Below are 15,202 nucleotides of genomic sequence, written 5' to 3' on the forward strand. Positions count from 1 at the left end.
TTCACAGTCAGAGTAGTTCAGCAGTGGAATATGCTGCCTAAGGAGGTGGTGAACTCCCCCTCACTGGCAGTCTTCAAGCAAAGGTTGGATGCACACTTTTCTTGGATGCTTAGGGCTGATCCTGCGTAGAGCAGGGGGTTGGACTAGATGGCCTGTATGGCCCCTTCCAACTCTATGATTCAATAGTTAGAATGGAATATTATACAAAATTAGTTCCATTCATAATGGTTAGTGTGATGAAAAATTAGTCTTCAAAAGTTTTAACACTTCTTTACAAATTAAAGTCAGATACTGATACAGCTGTATATCTAGGGGAAAGATTTATAATATAAAAACCACCATTTAGCATACAAAATCCATCTTTTTAGTTTTATTTGAAGGTCACTTCATATGAAAGATAGAATATCTCGCAAATTTGATTTCAAAAATCATATTAACATTTCTCTGGAAAAAATATGCAGCTACTCCAGTGATATTGCATGTGAAGGATTGTGACCTGTGAGGACATACTTAGCCATAGGTTGGATTTTACCAGCCATTTTGCCATTATAAAGAGGTAGAAGGACCCTTTTGATTATTTTAACTTGATTATGCCAAGGATTTTGGAACCCACAAACAAAACCCCAAGTGGAACAGGGACTAAGATCTATTATGCGCAGGTGTTCTCCCTCACTTTCACTATGTTTATTTGCTGGGTTTTCTTTTTCATTCTGCATTGATTTTCCTCCCTGCAGCACTCAGGTTGCATTCAGTTCACTCTTTCTCCAGGTTCGGGCAATTTCCCCCTGGCTTTGCTTCTAAGCCAAACAGATTCCACTGGATTCTCCCTGCCCTTTTACTGTTTCTAAAAAAAAAATTAAATGCATAAGCAGCAGCCAAGCTTCTACACCAATAAATGGGGTGGGTGGGGTAGAACCACAAATGTTCTACTAAGAGTAAATACAGCTTGATGAATCTCTAGTTCCTATTTCAAACAAAATACGCAGTGCAAAACTGACCAATAAGGAGAGACCAACCATGCTGAACAAAAAGGGAAATTTCGGCACTATGATACTATCTGTTTTCTTTTTCCCCAAGAGAAAAATCACAGGGGAAAAAAGGTGCTGCGTGCAGGCACAGTATTTGGAGCAAAGGCCTACCAATTCAACTTCAGTGAAAATTGAAAGTAAGCTGTTTGTACATAGGCCATAGGTGAGGAAAATCATGTCAGAGGAAAAGTTCATTGGATCCAACCACATAAATCTGTGGACTAGAGGATTGATGTACTTGAAATGTGATTTGAATCAATTCAGATCAGGATTGTAGTCTCCTAGGAATCACAAAAAACTGACCTATGACAATGAATGAAAATCAGTAGCAGTGTCATTCTTAGTGGCAAACAGAAATACATGTGTAGGCTAAAAGAGACTGGAAACAATATAGTCTGTGTATGTGCCATCAATTAGACCTTCACCATTGTTGTGAATAAACCAACAAGGGACATTCGTTCCATGCCGAACATCTTCAGTGTAATCTTTCTGCCACCCTCTGAAAGAGAAAACACACAGCAGTGAAATATGAAGCACTAATGTCATGCAGAAAAAAATACCTCCTTTAGTATTTCATAGGCTATATGTAATTTTTTTTACTCTGATCTGGATGGCCTAGGCTAGCCTGATTTCATCAGATCTCAGGAGCTAAGTAGGGTCAGCCCACGTTAGCATTTGGATGGGAGATCACAAAGAATTACAGGGTCACTATGTAGAAAAAGGCAATGGCTAAAATCACTTCTGAATGTCTCTTGCCTTTAAACCTCTGCAGGGTTACCATACATTGGCTGACATCGTGCTGGTTTTCAGCTCAAAGACCCTGCAGTTATAATAAGCACATGGCATTTGAACTACAATTTACCTGGTCACTGTCAGAAGATTATTTTTGATAATCATGGTAGCATCCGGTTTCTCAGGATCAGATCCAGGGTGGACTTCCAGGATATCAAAATCAATTGGGTGAAAAAACTGCCCTGGAAATGACAATGGACAAGAGAAATTACCACTGTAGCATGCTAGGTCTATATGAGGGATTCAACTTGCTTCTAGTTTACCGTGACTATCCATCCCGCAAATGGCGGGACTGCCCCGGGTTCCCCCCAAATCTCACCCGTCCCTCCCGCGGTCTGCAAAGGTCCCGCTGGTTGCCCCCACAGCGGGGGGCGTCCGATTTGGGAGCCGCTGCCGGGGCCGAGTAGGGCGGGAGGGGGGATGCCTCCCCTCCCCTCCCAGTCCTACCCTCTGTCCCTCCCTCCTTCTCTGGGGGGGGGGATGAGCCTGCTGTGCACGCCAAGAGGCACAGCCAAATTCCAGGCAGAGCAGCCATCGAAGGGTGCTCAGAGACCGGGCTAGAGCGGCCACTTCGAGGCACGGCGGGAACAGGAGGCAGAGCGCTTTCTCCTTTCTTTCCCCTGCACAGAGCTCCGGCCGGATCCCCTCTTGCCCGCGCCCGAAGCGCGCCGCCGGGTGGAACGCTGCCCGAGCACTGGCGAGCACGTCCTTTCTGGTCAAGAGGAAATCCGGCCGGAGCTCTGTGCAGGGGAAAGAAAGGAGAGAGCGCTCTGCCCCTGACTCTCTCCTCTCCTTCCCCGGTCTTGGCTGCCTCGGTGGCACAGCTGCACACTGCAAAGTGCATGGAGCCGCCGCTCTCCCTGGAAGATGTCCGAAGCGGGCAGGCGATGACTTGTTTCGCCTCCCAACCAATGTAAGGTAAATGTTGACATCTGGACCTTCTCTAACAGGAATGCTTGTAACATTTATTACTTTGACCCTAGATTCCCTTTCTCAATATATTAGTTGAATTAAAACTTTACAAGAAAACTGTGTTGCTTGCTGCATCTTTATGGGATTTTTCATAAGGATAGAATTATGATCCAAGTAAAAAAATGTTGCCTGCTATGTTTTACTAAGCACTGTTGTAAATAAAAATGAGAATGGCAGTAAAGAGAGAAAATCTATAGTAAGCTCCCCTGCCTGTCTTAAGTCTAAGAAACTGGTGTCCATGGGGCTGCTGTTTAGAGGACCATTAAGCTGTTACTGTGTTTCACTGAGCTTTGATAGAATCTAAGTTTGTACTACCTGCCTCCCTCAGATTCCTTCCTCTGGCCCCTTCATCTACCAACAGAAGCAATATTACAGATAAATTTTGGTACACACATCTCATGAACTCTGGAAACCTAAATGATGCAATGATTAGGGCATATCACTGTTTCACAAATCCCCCCATGGTGTTTCAATCAATGGTAAACCTAAATCAGAAACTCTGGCGTCTCTCTTCTGGAAATACCTCATATAACCTGCCACATTGCTATCTTTTATTAATCCAAAGTCTTGCATTTTCACTTCACTATAGATACAAATAGTATTGTTTATTTTATCACTCATAGTCTATTCAACCAATAAGCCTGTGAAATACAACAGTTGATATATATTTTATTTTACATTTATTCAAAATATTTATATCCAGTTCATATATATTTAGACTAATTCAGTTGTTTTACTTTGTTTTCATAATGCATGAGAGTTAATTTTGGAATAATAGAGAACAGATAAGTAGTTTTTTTGTACCCTTCTTTTTACTACCCAAAGAAGTCTGAAAGTACTTGGAATCTCCAGTCCCTGACTAGAGGTTGGCAACCCCCTGGTCAATGTTGTGTGTCAATGTTGTCCCTCTTTACCAGTCTTAAAATCTGGTCACCTTATTCTAGTTTCAATATTTATTTTATTTTATTTATTTGATTTCTATACCGCCTTTCCATATGGCTCAGGGCTGTTTACATACAACATTGAGGGGGGGGAATACATGGAACGAATCTGTAAACCGCCCGTGGCGCCGCGGCGGCACCACGAACTATATAAAGCGCTAAGCAGTGGTGGGGAGGAGTTAGGGCGGGCTGTGTCCGGGATAAAAACTCGGAGGAGCGAATCAGGAGCCTCCCCATTGCCTCCTTGGCTGCATCAGGCCGACATCCAAGGGAGCCGGGGGCTCCCTGCCCGGCGGCCTCTCGCCGTGTTAGCCCGCCGCCCGAGGGAACCCGCGGATGCCAGAGACCCGGCCGGAATCGAAGATGGCCGCCGAGGGCCCGCCGAGGAGTCGAGGATGCCCCGCGGCCGCTGCCCGCCTTCGACGACGCCTCCGCTACGCGCGGCTGGCGGGTGCTCTTTGCCCGGCGGCCTGACGCTGCAGCAGGCGCAAAGCGCCTCCCGCAGCGTCAGGCCGCCGCCAAGGGAGTCCCTGGCAGCGGCGCGCAGGGCGTCAGACTGCCGGGCAGGGAGCCCCCGCCAGCTGCCCTGCGCGCCGCTGCTTGGGACTCCCCTGCCTGCCGAAAACGGAGCTTCGAGAGACCCGCCCGGAATTGAAGATGGCCGCCAAGGGCCCGCCGAGGAGCCGAGGACGCCCTGCCGCTGCCACCCGCCCTCGATGATGCCTCCACTCTACGGTCAGCTTCTTTGCCGCGCGCTGCCCTGTCCCTCCCTATCCCCCACATTCTAGCGCCCATTGTATTTTCTTTACAATGGGCTCTTTTACTAGTTAATATATAAAACATAAACCAATACAACAACAATAATCTAAGTAACACAATTTCAGTGATCTTAAACAACAATATAACAGGAACAGTAACTTAGCTAAGACCCGTAGAGAGGATAGACTGGTTCAGGCCATGGAGGGGATGTCTGAGGGGGACCTGTTGTTGGTCAGGCAAAGGAGCTCCCTTTTGCATGCCCTGTGGAAATTTGGGAGTTTGGACAGGGCCCTGAACTCTTCAGGGAGATCATTCCACCAAGTGGGGGCCAAGACAGAAAGAGCTCTGGCCCTTGTTGAGGACTGACATGCTTCTTTGGGGCCAGGGGTCACTAGCCATTTGGCAGTGGCAGAGTGTAATGCTTTTTTTGAGTATAGGCGGAGAGATGGTCTCTTAGGTATACTGGGCCTAGACCGCGTATGGCCTTGAAGGTAAGAACCAAAACCAATATATCATTCTGAATGCAAGGTGAGAAAGAGACAGTGCGTGCATGCATGTGCAAACTTTATAAAACTTCTAGAGAAAAATAAAGGAAAGTTGTCACCTTGTTTCAAAATCCAAAAATTGCATTGTTTGGCAGAACAATTTAGAAGCCTTATTAATAGGCATTAATAATGTTTATTCAAAAATAAATGCCACTTTATTCAATGGAACGTAGAGGCAAACACTGTGCCCTGCATCTTATCCTCACCTTTCCATTCCCATCCCACCTACCTTATTTGCTACCTTATTTATTTTACAATAAATAGTGACGTGGACACCAAAGGATCCGCTGGCTCGACACAATCAAGGCCGATACAGGGATGACCATGAACTAACTGAAAGAAGCGGTCATTGACAGAGACGAATGGAGAAAACTTTCCTATAGAATTGCCGAGGGTTGGACATGACTGAACGGATAACATCATCATCAGTGCTTTATCATTTCCACCTTCTAAGATTTTGTTCTGAATCTCCTTCCAGTAAACAGTTCATCTTCTGTATACAAACCCCTTCATGAATACTTACCTAATAAGCCATTGGTGTGCTCAGACAACCTGTGACTGTCCTCTGTGTAGAATCCTAGAAAATCCTGGCGTTCTCCATGCTTCCTCCATGCTTGATGCAAAATCACCATGAATCTTGCTCCAGCTCCCAGTGAGACTTCTAAACTATGTTTCTTGAAAATTTTCAGAGTGAAACTAGTACGGAAAAGAAATTATACTGTGAACTTATTCATTTATTAGTTGGACCCAACATCACAGTTGCTACTACGGACACACTTTACTAGGGGGGAAATGCTTGATTAGGTATACTTAAGAATCTCTCTTCGTATTTCTTTTATATATTGTTAATGTCCTTTTTAATTGCTTTTCCTGTATCAACATCTTGCAGTCTGCTAGTGGCTGGAGTGAGTCCCCTAACTTCCTGCCCCCAGATCAGATTTATGAGCTTGAGCTTCACTGAACATTCTTACAGTTTGGTGTTGGTGGGGCTGTGGTTTGGCAGCAAAGCAAGAGAAAACCAAAACAAAAAAGATACGATTACAAAAAAAAAAAAAAGTAACAACCCAAACCAGCTAGGCCCCCAAAGGTTAGGTGTCCACAAAATATGAACAATCAAATGATATCAACATTTATTGCGCACAACTTATAAAGTTAAAAAATTAAAAAAACATAAAGCCCTTAGGCTAATCATTGAAATCATAATCATTTCACATAATAATGCCCAGTTGCATGTGCCCGACACACTTGTTACCTGAGTAGCCATCAGGGATGTCAGTCACCCCTGGGGGACCAATCAAGCAGAGTATGCCCTACCCCTGACCACCTCACCCTCCGCCTTCCACCAGCACAAAGAGCCAGCAGTCAGGTGAGTCGGTCTTGCATGGTGGCTGGACGAGCGGTCGGGAGAGGCTGGGCTCCAGGCCAGCCAGCCCCAGGGAGGCCAGTGCCTCAGCAGCAGCCACTCATGTTGGGGGGTATGCCAGGAAGGCCTACCAGCCTGAATAGGCCCACCACCCAGGTTGGCGGGGGAAGCCAGGGAGGCCCTGCTAGTGCTCGCCCCCACCCCAAGCAACCCCATCATGGCTTATATGCCACTTTTCTCTACCTGATGGAGGCTCAAAGCAGCTTACAGTCACCTTCCCTTTCCTCTTCCCACAACAGACACCCTGTGGGGTAGGTGAGGCTGAGAGAGCCTTGATATTCCTGCTTGGTCAGAGCAGTTTTCTCAGGGCTGGCTGATTGTGGGAGAGCGCAGATTCAAACCTGGCTTGCCAGATTAGAAGTCTGCACTCCTAACCACTACACAAAGCTGGCTCTCCAGGCTTCGGCGGTGCCTGGCCAGGTTGGGGGGAGAGCCAGGGAGGCCGTACTAGTGTTTGCCCCCACCCTGAGCAGCCTTGACAGGCCTCAGCAGTATCTGCCTGGGTTGGGAGGAAACCCAGGAGGCCCCGGCAGTGCTCGCCCCTACCCCGAGCTGCCCCACTGTGGCCTTGATCATGCTTGCTCAGGTCAGGAGGGGGCTAGACCCCACTGTATTTTTTTCACAACAGGCTTTTTTTGCTAGTTACATAATTTGCACCATATAATGCTAGACCTAATGCATTTTGATTAGTTCCCCTGGAGAAAATGGCTGCTTTGGAAGGTAGACTTAGTGGTATTGGACACAGTCCTCTCCTGTTTAAATATCTGAATACCTGTGATTTCAACAGCCTTTGTCTAGCCATTTTCTGCTCGTGAGCCTCTGAGAAGAAATTTGGAGTAGAGGGAATGGGGAGGAGCCAATGGAATGGGGTACAGCAGATTCGCTTCTTCCCTTCCATTCCTTTTCCATTGTGTGTGAATTTCAACAAGGCCACCATAAACCCAACAGATGAGCAGAAAGCCACTCTGTCCTTCTGACTCCTCCCCGGATTCATTAATTTTTTTTAGATCTCTCTCTCTTTCAGTTTGAATCTCCCCAACTGGAGTAACCCTTGTTGAGAATGACTGATCTCGAGAGCTGCTGCCAGCCAGAGCAAAAAATATTGACCCTGGTTGATTGATAGCCAGGCTCAGTATAAGGCAACTTCATGTATTTATGTGCGTAATGGAATGTCTGAATTCACTTCAAATATTCCCTTGACCTCCTTAAATGGAATCCATGGAGCACGCTGCAGCATTTGAATCATATCTTGTTATGTATGTTCTGAATTAGCTGCATTTTTTTGCAATTTGTATTTCTTTGCCAAAGTGAAAATGTCTTAAACCATGTTGGGTGTATGTTGTGAATTTTACCCTGAATTCCTTAAGGTGACTACATCAAGCCAAGAGAATGTCATTTGCTTTGAGCCATTGTAGAGGGTGATTTTCTGAGGAGTTACTTCAAGCTTTAAGTTTAGCTGCCCATTTACAATTCCAAGTCTTCCAAAATAGGTGTTATGTGGCACTGCATCATTACTGGTCCTCTCCTCTCCGATAAGTTCTCCATTAACTGTAAAACCTACAGTAAAAAATAAAGCAGGACAGAGAATCAATAAAAGAAACCATGATAAAAACAGCAGTTTCCCATGGCAAGATTGGTACAGGAAATGATATAAATTTAATTATATATGTTTATAAGAAGGTATCGCAGTCTTCTCCTAGGTAAGTGAATGTTTAATTGCCTAGTCAGACAGTTCAGGCACACATCAGTATGTTAGAACTAGGTCCTGGTTTAAGGAATCAAAAGTTATTTTCATATCAATCATGTAGGTGAAAGAGACACATCTATGGGCTTGTTTGGAAATTACTTCTAACTCCATCTCGATATGTAGTTAGGTAAGTATTGGATGGGTTTTACATTCACACATTTATGTTCCTCACAGTCACATATTATCTTCCCCATTTTGCTTTGGGAAGATGTACCACCCACTGTGTCCTGGAGCAAATGCAGGATCTCGTTGACCGGCTGATTCAACCACTGGAGCAGACAGGGTGGGTGGGGAAATAGAACAACCAAATACAAACAGGATTCCTTTTTTGAGGCATCACCTTCATGGTCTATAGAAGAGAATGGAGAATTGGGGTGGTGGTGGGGGGGGGGGAGAGCAAAGAAAGCCGGATCTCGCTCTGGAGTGGCTACAGGAAAGAAGCAAAGTCTGAACAGGTTCATAACAATTGCACAGAAAATAAGCATGGAGAATCATGTTTTCATCTGTCAATTCAAAACTCAAATGCCACTGACTGTGCTGAAAAAAATGCAGTGAAAAATATCTTCCACTTTTCTTAATAGATATCAAAGCAGGATATCTGTGCATTTATCTATTGGAAGATGAAAAACAATGCTGGTATAGTTTATTTATTCAAAACGTTTATTCAGAACAAAATGTGAGAATAAGTGGTGGGATGGAAAGGGGGGCATTTTTCTTGTTTTGATTGTGCTAGGACTCAATTGCACAGACAGAAAAAAAAGGAAAGGGAGGCAAGGGACTGCTCAGTCTCTCAACGGAAGTTCAAAATGCAAACTGCACATGGACTCCTGGATGGTACTGGAGAAAACCACAAATGTAGAATGCTAGGCACAAATTTAGGGTCAGCATCCAGGATTCAATGTGGTGAGAATGCACCGGCAAATAACAACTGCAGAAATGGTCCACCTTTCTTCCTGGCAGAACTCAAGGCAGCTTACAATACAAATAAAATAATTATATAAACACAATACATACAAATGAACAATGCTAAAAATCACATCAAAGACCACAATGTAAAAGCTCAGGCAGGACTGCCAATAATTAAAAACCCAATTAGTCGAATGTAGTCCTACACATAAAGCTGTCTTCAATTCCTCCTGAAGACTGACAGTGAGGGGGACAAGTACAACTTCCTGTGGAGGTTGCTCCAAAATTGTGGGGCTGTCACCAGGAAGACTGTCGCTTGTGTGCCCATCAGACAAGCTTATTTGTTTGGAAGGATGGCTAGGATGCACAAGCACTGGCTGGCCACCACCAAAGAGGGCAGGAAGAAAGTCAAAGTATCCTTACCAAAGCAGTAGGGCAGGCCATGGTTGCACTGTACATCAATCTACAGTCTCTGCATTCAGCTGTCTTTCTTGCAGGCCAATCATATGACCTACCCTGCCTTTTATCAGGGTGCTGCTAGCCACTCCTTGGCTGTGTAGCCAACATTATGCATCCAAATATAGTCCTGCCCCATTTGGTGGCTCTACTGGTGCCAAACAATGCTCTCCTGTAAATGCACAGGCCTTTCCAGGACTCAGTTACTGTGCAGTAAGTGTCAGGTAATGCCTCAGCCACTCGGCATGCACTGTCCCTGATGAAGCACAGCTCACTGCTACATTTTAAGCTCAAAAGTACAGCCATACCCAGTGCATGCTGTTTTTCTTGGTGAGATTATTCCACATTTCTCCCAGATTCTGACCCTCTGAAACAGCAGAAACAGGAGAGGGGAAAATGCTCACATAGTAACTCTTTGTTGAACAAATCTCTCTCCTTCTCCACGTTGTTTTTCACTGAGAAAGCTTACCTGTAACTGGGTCTCTGATTAGGTTTAACACAACGCCTGGGTCCTCATTAATGTTAAAACAAAGGGCATCTTCCTTCTGGGGCACAGCTATAATGAAGTGTGGGTCTCCATCCACTGCAAACAGAGATGTGTGTTTAGATCATTCTGTGCCAATTTTGAGTTGTTTTCTACTGTTAGGCAGTTTCTTGAACTGTGCTTCCTTGATCTGAGGCTGTTTTCACATAGGCCCATTATGCACGGCCGCCGAACCGGCGATTTCGGGTCACATGGAAAACGTGGGGGGGGGGCACACCGGTTATGCACGGGACAGGGCGCGATGGTGGCAAAACCCAGGGCCTTTTTGCACGGGGATCTTTGTTGCAAATTGTTTGCGGAATGAAAAATCGCCATTTAAAATAGTGGAATTCGTCGTTATGCATACCTGCCTTTGTAGTGGAATCAGTTGCGTTTTTTAGCGTTTCCCACAGGCTTCCGGTCTCGGCAGAAATCGCTAGAAAGGAAGCGCTATTGCCAAGCTCGTCCCGCCCCTGGCCGTCAAGCAGCCAATGGGCAGCCGTTAGCATGCTCCCAAACAGCCCCTTTCCCTTTAAGGAAGGTTTAAAAAAAAAAAAAAACAGACCCATTGTAACGAATCTGGGTAGATTCGTTGCAACGGAGAGACCCATCCAGCTGCCTGGGGTGTTTGAGCTGTCGTTTGATCGGTTGATCATTAACACGCTGCCTCAGAGTGAAAAAAAAAAAATCCCCCCCCCCTCTCACGGGCCCGATTTTCGGCTGAATGGAATGTGTGAAATGTGTGTGTGAAATGTGTGTGTGAAATGTGTGTGCTTATTGACTGAAGGGGAGGGACTGAAGCCGGGAAGCCTCTGTTTGAGCTGTCATTTGATCGTGGCCACGCTGCCTCGGAGTGGAAAAAAAAATCCCCCCTCCCCCCCCCCCTCACGGGCGTGATTTTCAGCTGAAACAGTGTGAAAAATAAAGGGAAAATACATCAGCAAACGGGCTTCTGCGGGCTTCTTGTGACTGTAAACAGCTCTGAGGAGGGACTGCAGCCTGGGAAGCCTCACTGGCTAAACGGAGGCTCGCCGGTGCGTTGATCTCCACTCGCTCGGGGGAAAAAAAATGGCGATCGCTTCGCCGGAAGTTTGGAGGACAGGCTCAGGAGGAGGGACTTTGAAGAAACCACAACAATGGGAACGCACAGGTCTTTTTCGCTACTGTTACAGATTGGTTGCAGGAGTGTATCGCTTTCCGGAGGGTGAATCCACTTTTTGGGATTCCCCTAAAAGCGCTACAACGAAGCGCTTTTTGCTGATTGGTTTCAGGACTGTTGCAGATTGTCTACGACGTCGTGCGTTAAGGCAAATTAGTAGCGTTTTCAATTAACAACCATTGTGCTATTTTGAAGCCGTGCAAAAAGCCTCCCAGAGTAACTGATTATGCATGCGGCGATCTGGGCACCGCTTCTGGTTGCGCCCCGGTCACCCAGAAGCTGTGCTTTCTTCCGTGTTTCGCTAACGCGGCTTTTTCAGCGGCATGCACAGAAGCTGCGGCCGGTTGCAGCCGGCACCGTGCGTTATCCGTGATTTTAGTCACCACCATTCCACCCCGAATGTGCGTTATTCCCCCCGTGCATAATGGGTCATTGTGAGGATTCTGGGCACTGTGATGAAACTTCCATACCTGGGGGGAGTGAGTACTGGTAGAGATGCTGATACTCCCGGCCATACTGTCAACACAATAGCATGTTAGTGTCACTCACTCCCCTGCAGGCAGGGGAAACAGAAGCACAACTGCAGGCTGGGATGTTTACTAACCTCTTCACGGTGCTACAGTTGACCCAACACCTACGATGCCTATTGCCTTGCAAAGTAGTCCCAGCAGAAAGAGCAGACAGGCACAGTTCCACCATAAATCTCTATGAGAGGTGGCTAAATGCTGAGTGTTGGTTACACTACCTCCCTCTAGAAGGGCAGTCCACCCTCTGGATGTCATTTCTGCCACAATCTAGTTTCCCCTCTCCCCACCCTTAACTGGTACTCAACTACTGTCGTCATTTTGGGCCTAGAGTATATTGCGACTGAGGTTTTTTTTTTTATTATTTCCTAGTTTTACTTACAGTCTGCATACCTACACAGTTCTCCTGATACTAGTATAAGAAAACTTCATCTTTAATTATGAGTAGTCTGGTTTTTCTGCATTTGTGATTATCATAGGCCACACACTTTAGTATTTGATACACTGATACCTACCAGCTTGCAGACTATACAGCTTAATCTTTTTGGTCAACAGTTTTCCCCACCTCCATTGTATGTAAGCGATTTAAAATCAACTCACCACTTGTATATGTGGTTAATTGTGGGCTTTGATATCTGTAAGCTGTGTAGAAACAGAAAAATCCATTAAAATGAAAAGAGGATGTTTATATTTTACTAAAACTAATGTTAAATTTCTATCTTAATTTTTTTTTAAATCTTGATTATTGGTGGGACTGCCTCTCCCTCTATGTCCCTCTAAGAACATTATAATCAAGTGACCAAAATTTACTAAGGGTCCCTAACCCTAAAGATATAAAGCTGGCCTCATGCAGGGTCAGGGCTTTTTCAGCCTTGGCCCGGCCTGGTGGAATGCTCAGCCTAATGGGAGCAGAGCCCTGTGGGATCTAAAACTGTTCTGCATGGCTTGCAAGACAGAGCTATTCCACCAGGCATATGGTTGAGATTATCTAATATCATCTAATATCTGCTGGCCTCCCTACTTAGAATCATAGAATCATAGAGTTGGAAGGGGCCATACAGGCCATCTAGTCCAACCCCCTGCTCAACGCAGGATTAGCCCTAAGCATCCTAAAGCACTTGAACTCACTTGAACTTGAACTCACGCATTCACACCTACGTATAAGATATACCTTATAACTCAACGTTCCCCATCCCCTGGAAATAGTAGATGTTCCTGACTGAATTGATGTCATTCATTTTAAATAATGTAATTCTATTTTAACATTTTATATTACTTATATATTATAGGTAGAGTGAAATTCTAAACAACTAAATTATACTCAAAATATTACAGTGTAACTATAAATGATATTTTGCGATCATTTGACTCTGCTGTTTGTTTTAATCCTCCCTGTATTAAATGTCTGCATAGGGAGGAGCTACTCATTACACCTAAAAAAGTAGACCCTAGTCCATGAGCGCTACATGCAGGAAGAAAACATGGTTGGTTTTAAAGTGGCCACAGGAGTCCTGCAATCAGCACCTCTCTCTCTCTCTCTCTCTCTCTCTCTCTCTCTCTCTCTCTCTGGGATTGTAGTCTATAATGCACTCATATTTGAGTCTGTAATGCATTTTTTATCTCTGCTACCTTCACAGTATCATCCCTGTTTGAACATTTGGCACATAGAGTCATCCTATAACATAGGCTTATTTGGTTCCATTAGTTAATAGGAGTTATAATGTCAATGAAAAGGCAGAGTATTCCCTCCATATCCATTTAGAATCCCCTGAGATTATTCAAAAATTCAACATTAGAACTTACATTGAGAAGCACGTGTTGCTGTAAACAAAAAATATAATTGAGTCAGACATTGATATGAAAAATCAGTCTCCTCATTTCCCAAGCTTTACCTTTTGCTTTTATTTATTTATCTTTATACAGCTTTTGCTGTATTCATATATGGCTAAGGGCTAAGTGGGTGGAGAGTGGGCAGGCCGGTCCGGGTGAGGACTTACCATTGGGGAAGGCTTCTTCCTCGGAGCAGTGACTCCCCGGCTGGCCCAGGCGAGGGAGCCGCATTGGCCGCTTGGCTCTGGATTGACACTCGGAGGGCCCAATCAGGAGCTGCTTTGCGGCTCCTGATTGGGCCCTCCGAGTTTTTATCCTGGACAGGTCCCGCCCTTTCTCCTCCCACATTGCCCTTACCCTTTTATTACTACCGCTCCACAGGAGCGGTTTAAAGATGAATTTGTATACCGCCGCTCCCAGCGAGCTGGCATGTGGCGGTTCACAATAAAATATCATATAAATACAGTACAATCCTAAAAACATCATAAAATACAATCCCCCTCATAACCCTCAGAAAATACAATCTCCATGGTGGTAATAATACAATAGCTTTCCCTCAACGCTTCAAAGCCCCCGTCACCAGCATGGGTTACGATCAAGATTGGGGGATAACACAACTGGGATGAGTCATTAACAGCCGGACCCAATCTAATACCAGGCTCAGGAACCTGGTGTGGAGGGGAGACCCAATGTCAAGGCCTGGGATCTCAACCTGGCCTCAACCAAATACCTGGTAGAAAAGCTCCATTTTGCAGGCCCTGTAGAACTCAGGGAGCTCTGTCAGGGCCTGCAGCTCTTCCAGGAACATATTCCACCAGGTAGGGGCCCTGACCAAAAAAGCTCTGGCCCTGGTCAAGGCCAGGTGCACCTTAAACCTGCAAAGCAAAGTGCCATGCGGGGGGCATAAGGAGGTAAATGATTCTGTAAATAAGTAGGGTCCGAGCTAAGTATAGCCTTAAGGGTCAGAACCAAGATCTTGAACTTGATCCGAAAGCAAACTGGCAGCCAGTGAGGCTGCCTCAGCAAATGGCTGGACATGGGTCCTCCAGGATGACTTAGTAAGGATCTGTACAGCCGCATTCTGTACCAGTTGCATTTTTCAGGTCAGGGACAAGGGTAGACCCACGTAGAACAAGTTGCAAAAGTCTAGCCTGGAAGTGACCGTTGCATGGATCACAGTGGCCAGGTGTTCCAAGGACAGGTAGGGCACTAGTAGCCATGCCTGTTGCAGATAAGAAAATGCTGGTCAGGCTACTGGCGTGACCTGATCCTCCATGGATAGTGAGGCATCAAGGATCACTCCCAAATTCCTGACAGATGTACAGGGGTACAGATGTCAGTTGTGCCCCATCCAGGTAGGGGAGATGCGCTTCCTGATCCTGCCCTCTTCGGCCCAGCCACAGGACCTCCGTTTTGGAGGGGTTGAGTTTCAGGCGGCTCCTCCTGATCCATCCAGCCATTGCTTCCAAACAACTGGCAAATGTTTCAGGGAGGATATCCAGCCAGCCGTCCATCAGGAGATTCAACTGGGTGTCATCTGCGTACTGGTGACATCCCTGCCCATAGCTCCGGACCAACTGAGCAACAGGGTGCATAA

The 15,202-nt window shown here is 45.7% G+C and overlaps 1 protein-coding gene across 1 annotated transcript in view; it reads right to left on the reverse strand.

The window, feature by feature from the left end:
• Positions 1 to 355: 355 nt before the first annotated feature.
• The window catches only part of LOC143832036 (inter-alpha-trypsin inhibitor heavy chain H3-like), a 42,077-nt gene continuing 27,230 nt past the window's right edge, over positions 356 to 15,202 (reverse strand). The window contains exons 14-17 of the mRNA XM_077325774.1: positions 7,813 to 7,901; positions 5,561 to 5,733; positions 1,891 to 2,002; positions 356 to 1,527 (exon numbers count right to left, since the gene is read on the reverse strand). Coding sequence (XP_077181889.1) covers positions 1,398 to 1,527; positions 1,891 to 2,002; positions 5,561 to 5,733; positions 7,813 to 7,901 — 504 coding nt within the window. The 3' untranslated portion in view covers positions 356 to 1,397. The remainder of the gene's footprint in view (positions 1,528 to 1,890; positions 2,003 to 5,560; positions 5,734 to 7,812; positions 7,902 to 15,202) is intronic.

This window comes from Paroedura picta, chromosome 3, assembly GCF_049243985.1.
Source record: "Paroedura picta isolate Pp20150507F chromosome 3, Ppicta_v3.0, whole genome shotgun sequence".
NCBI classification, from domain to species: domain Eukaryota; kingdom Metazoa; phylum Chordata; class Lepidosauria; order Squamata; family Gekkonidae; genus Paroedura; species Paroedura picta.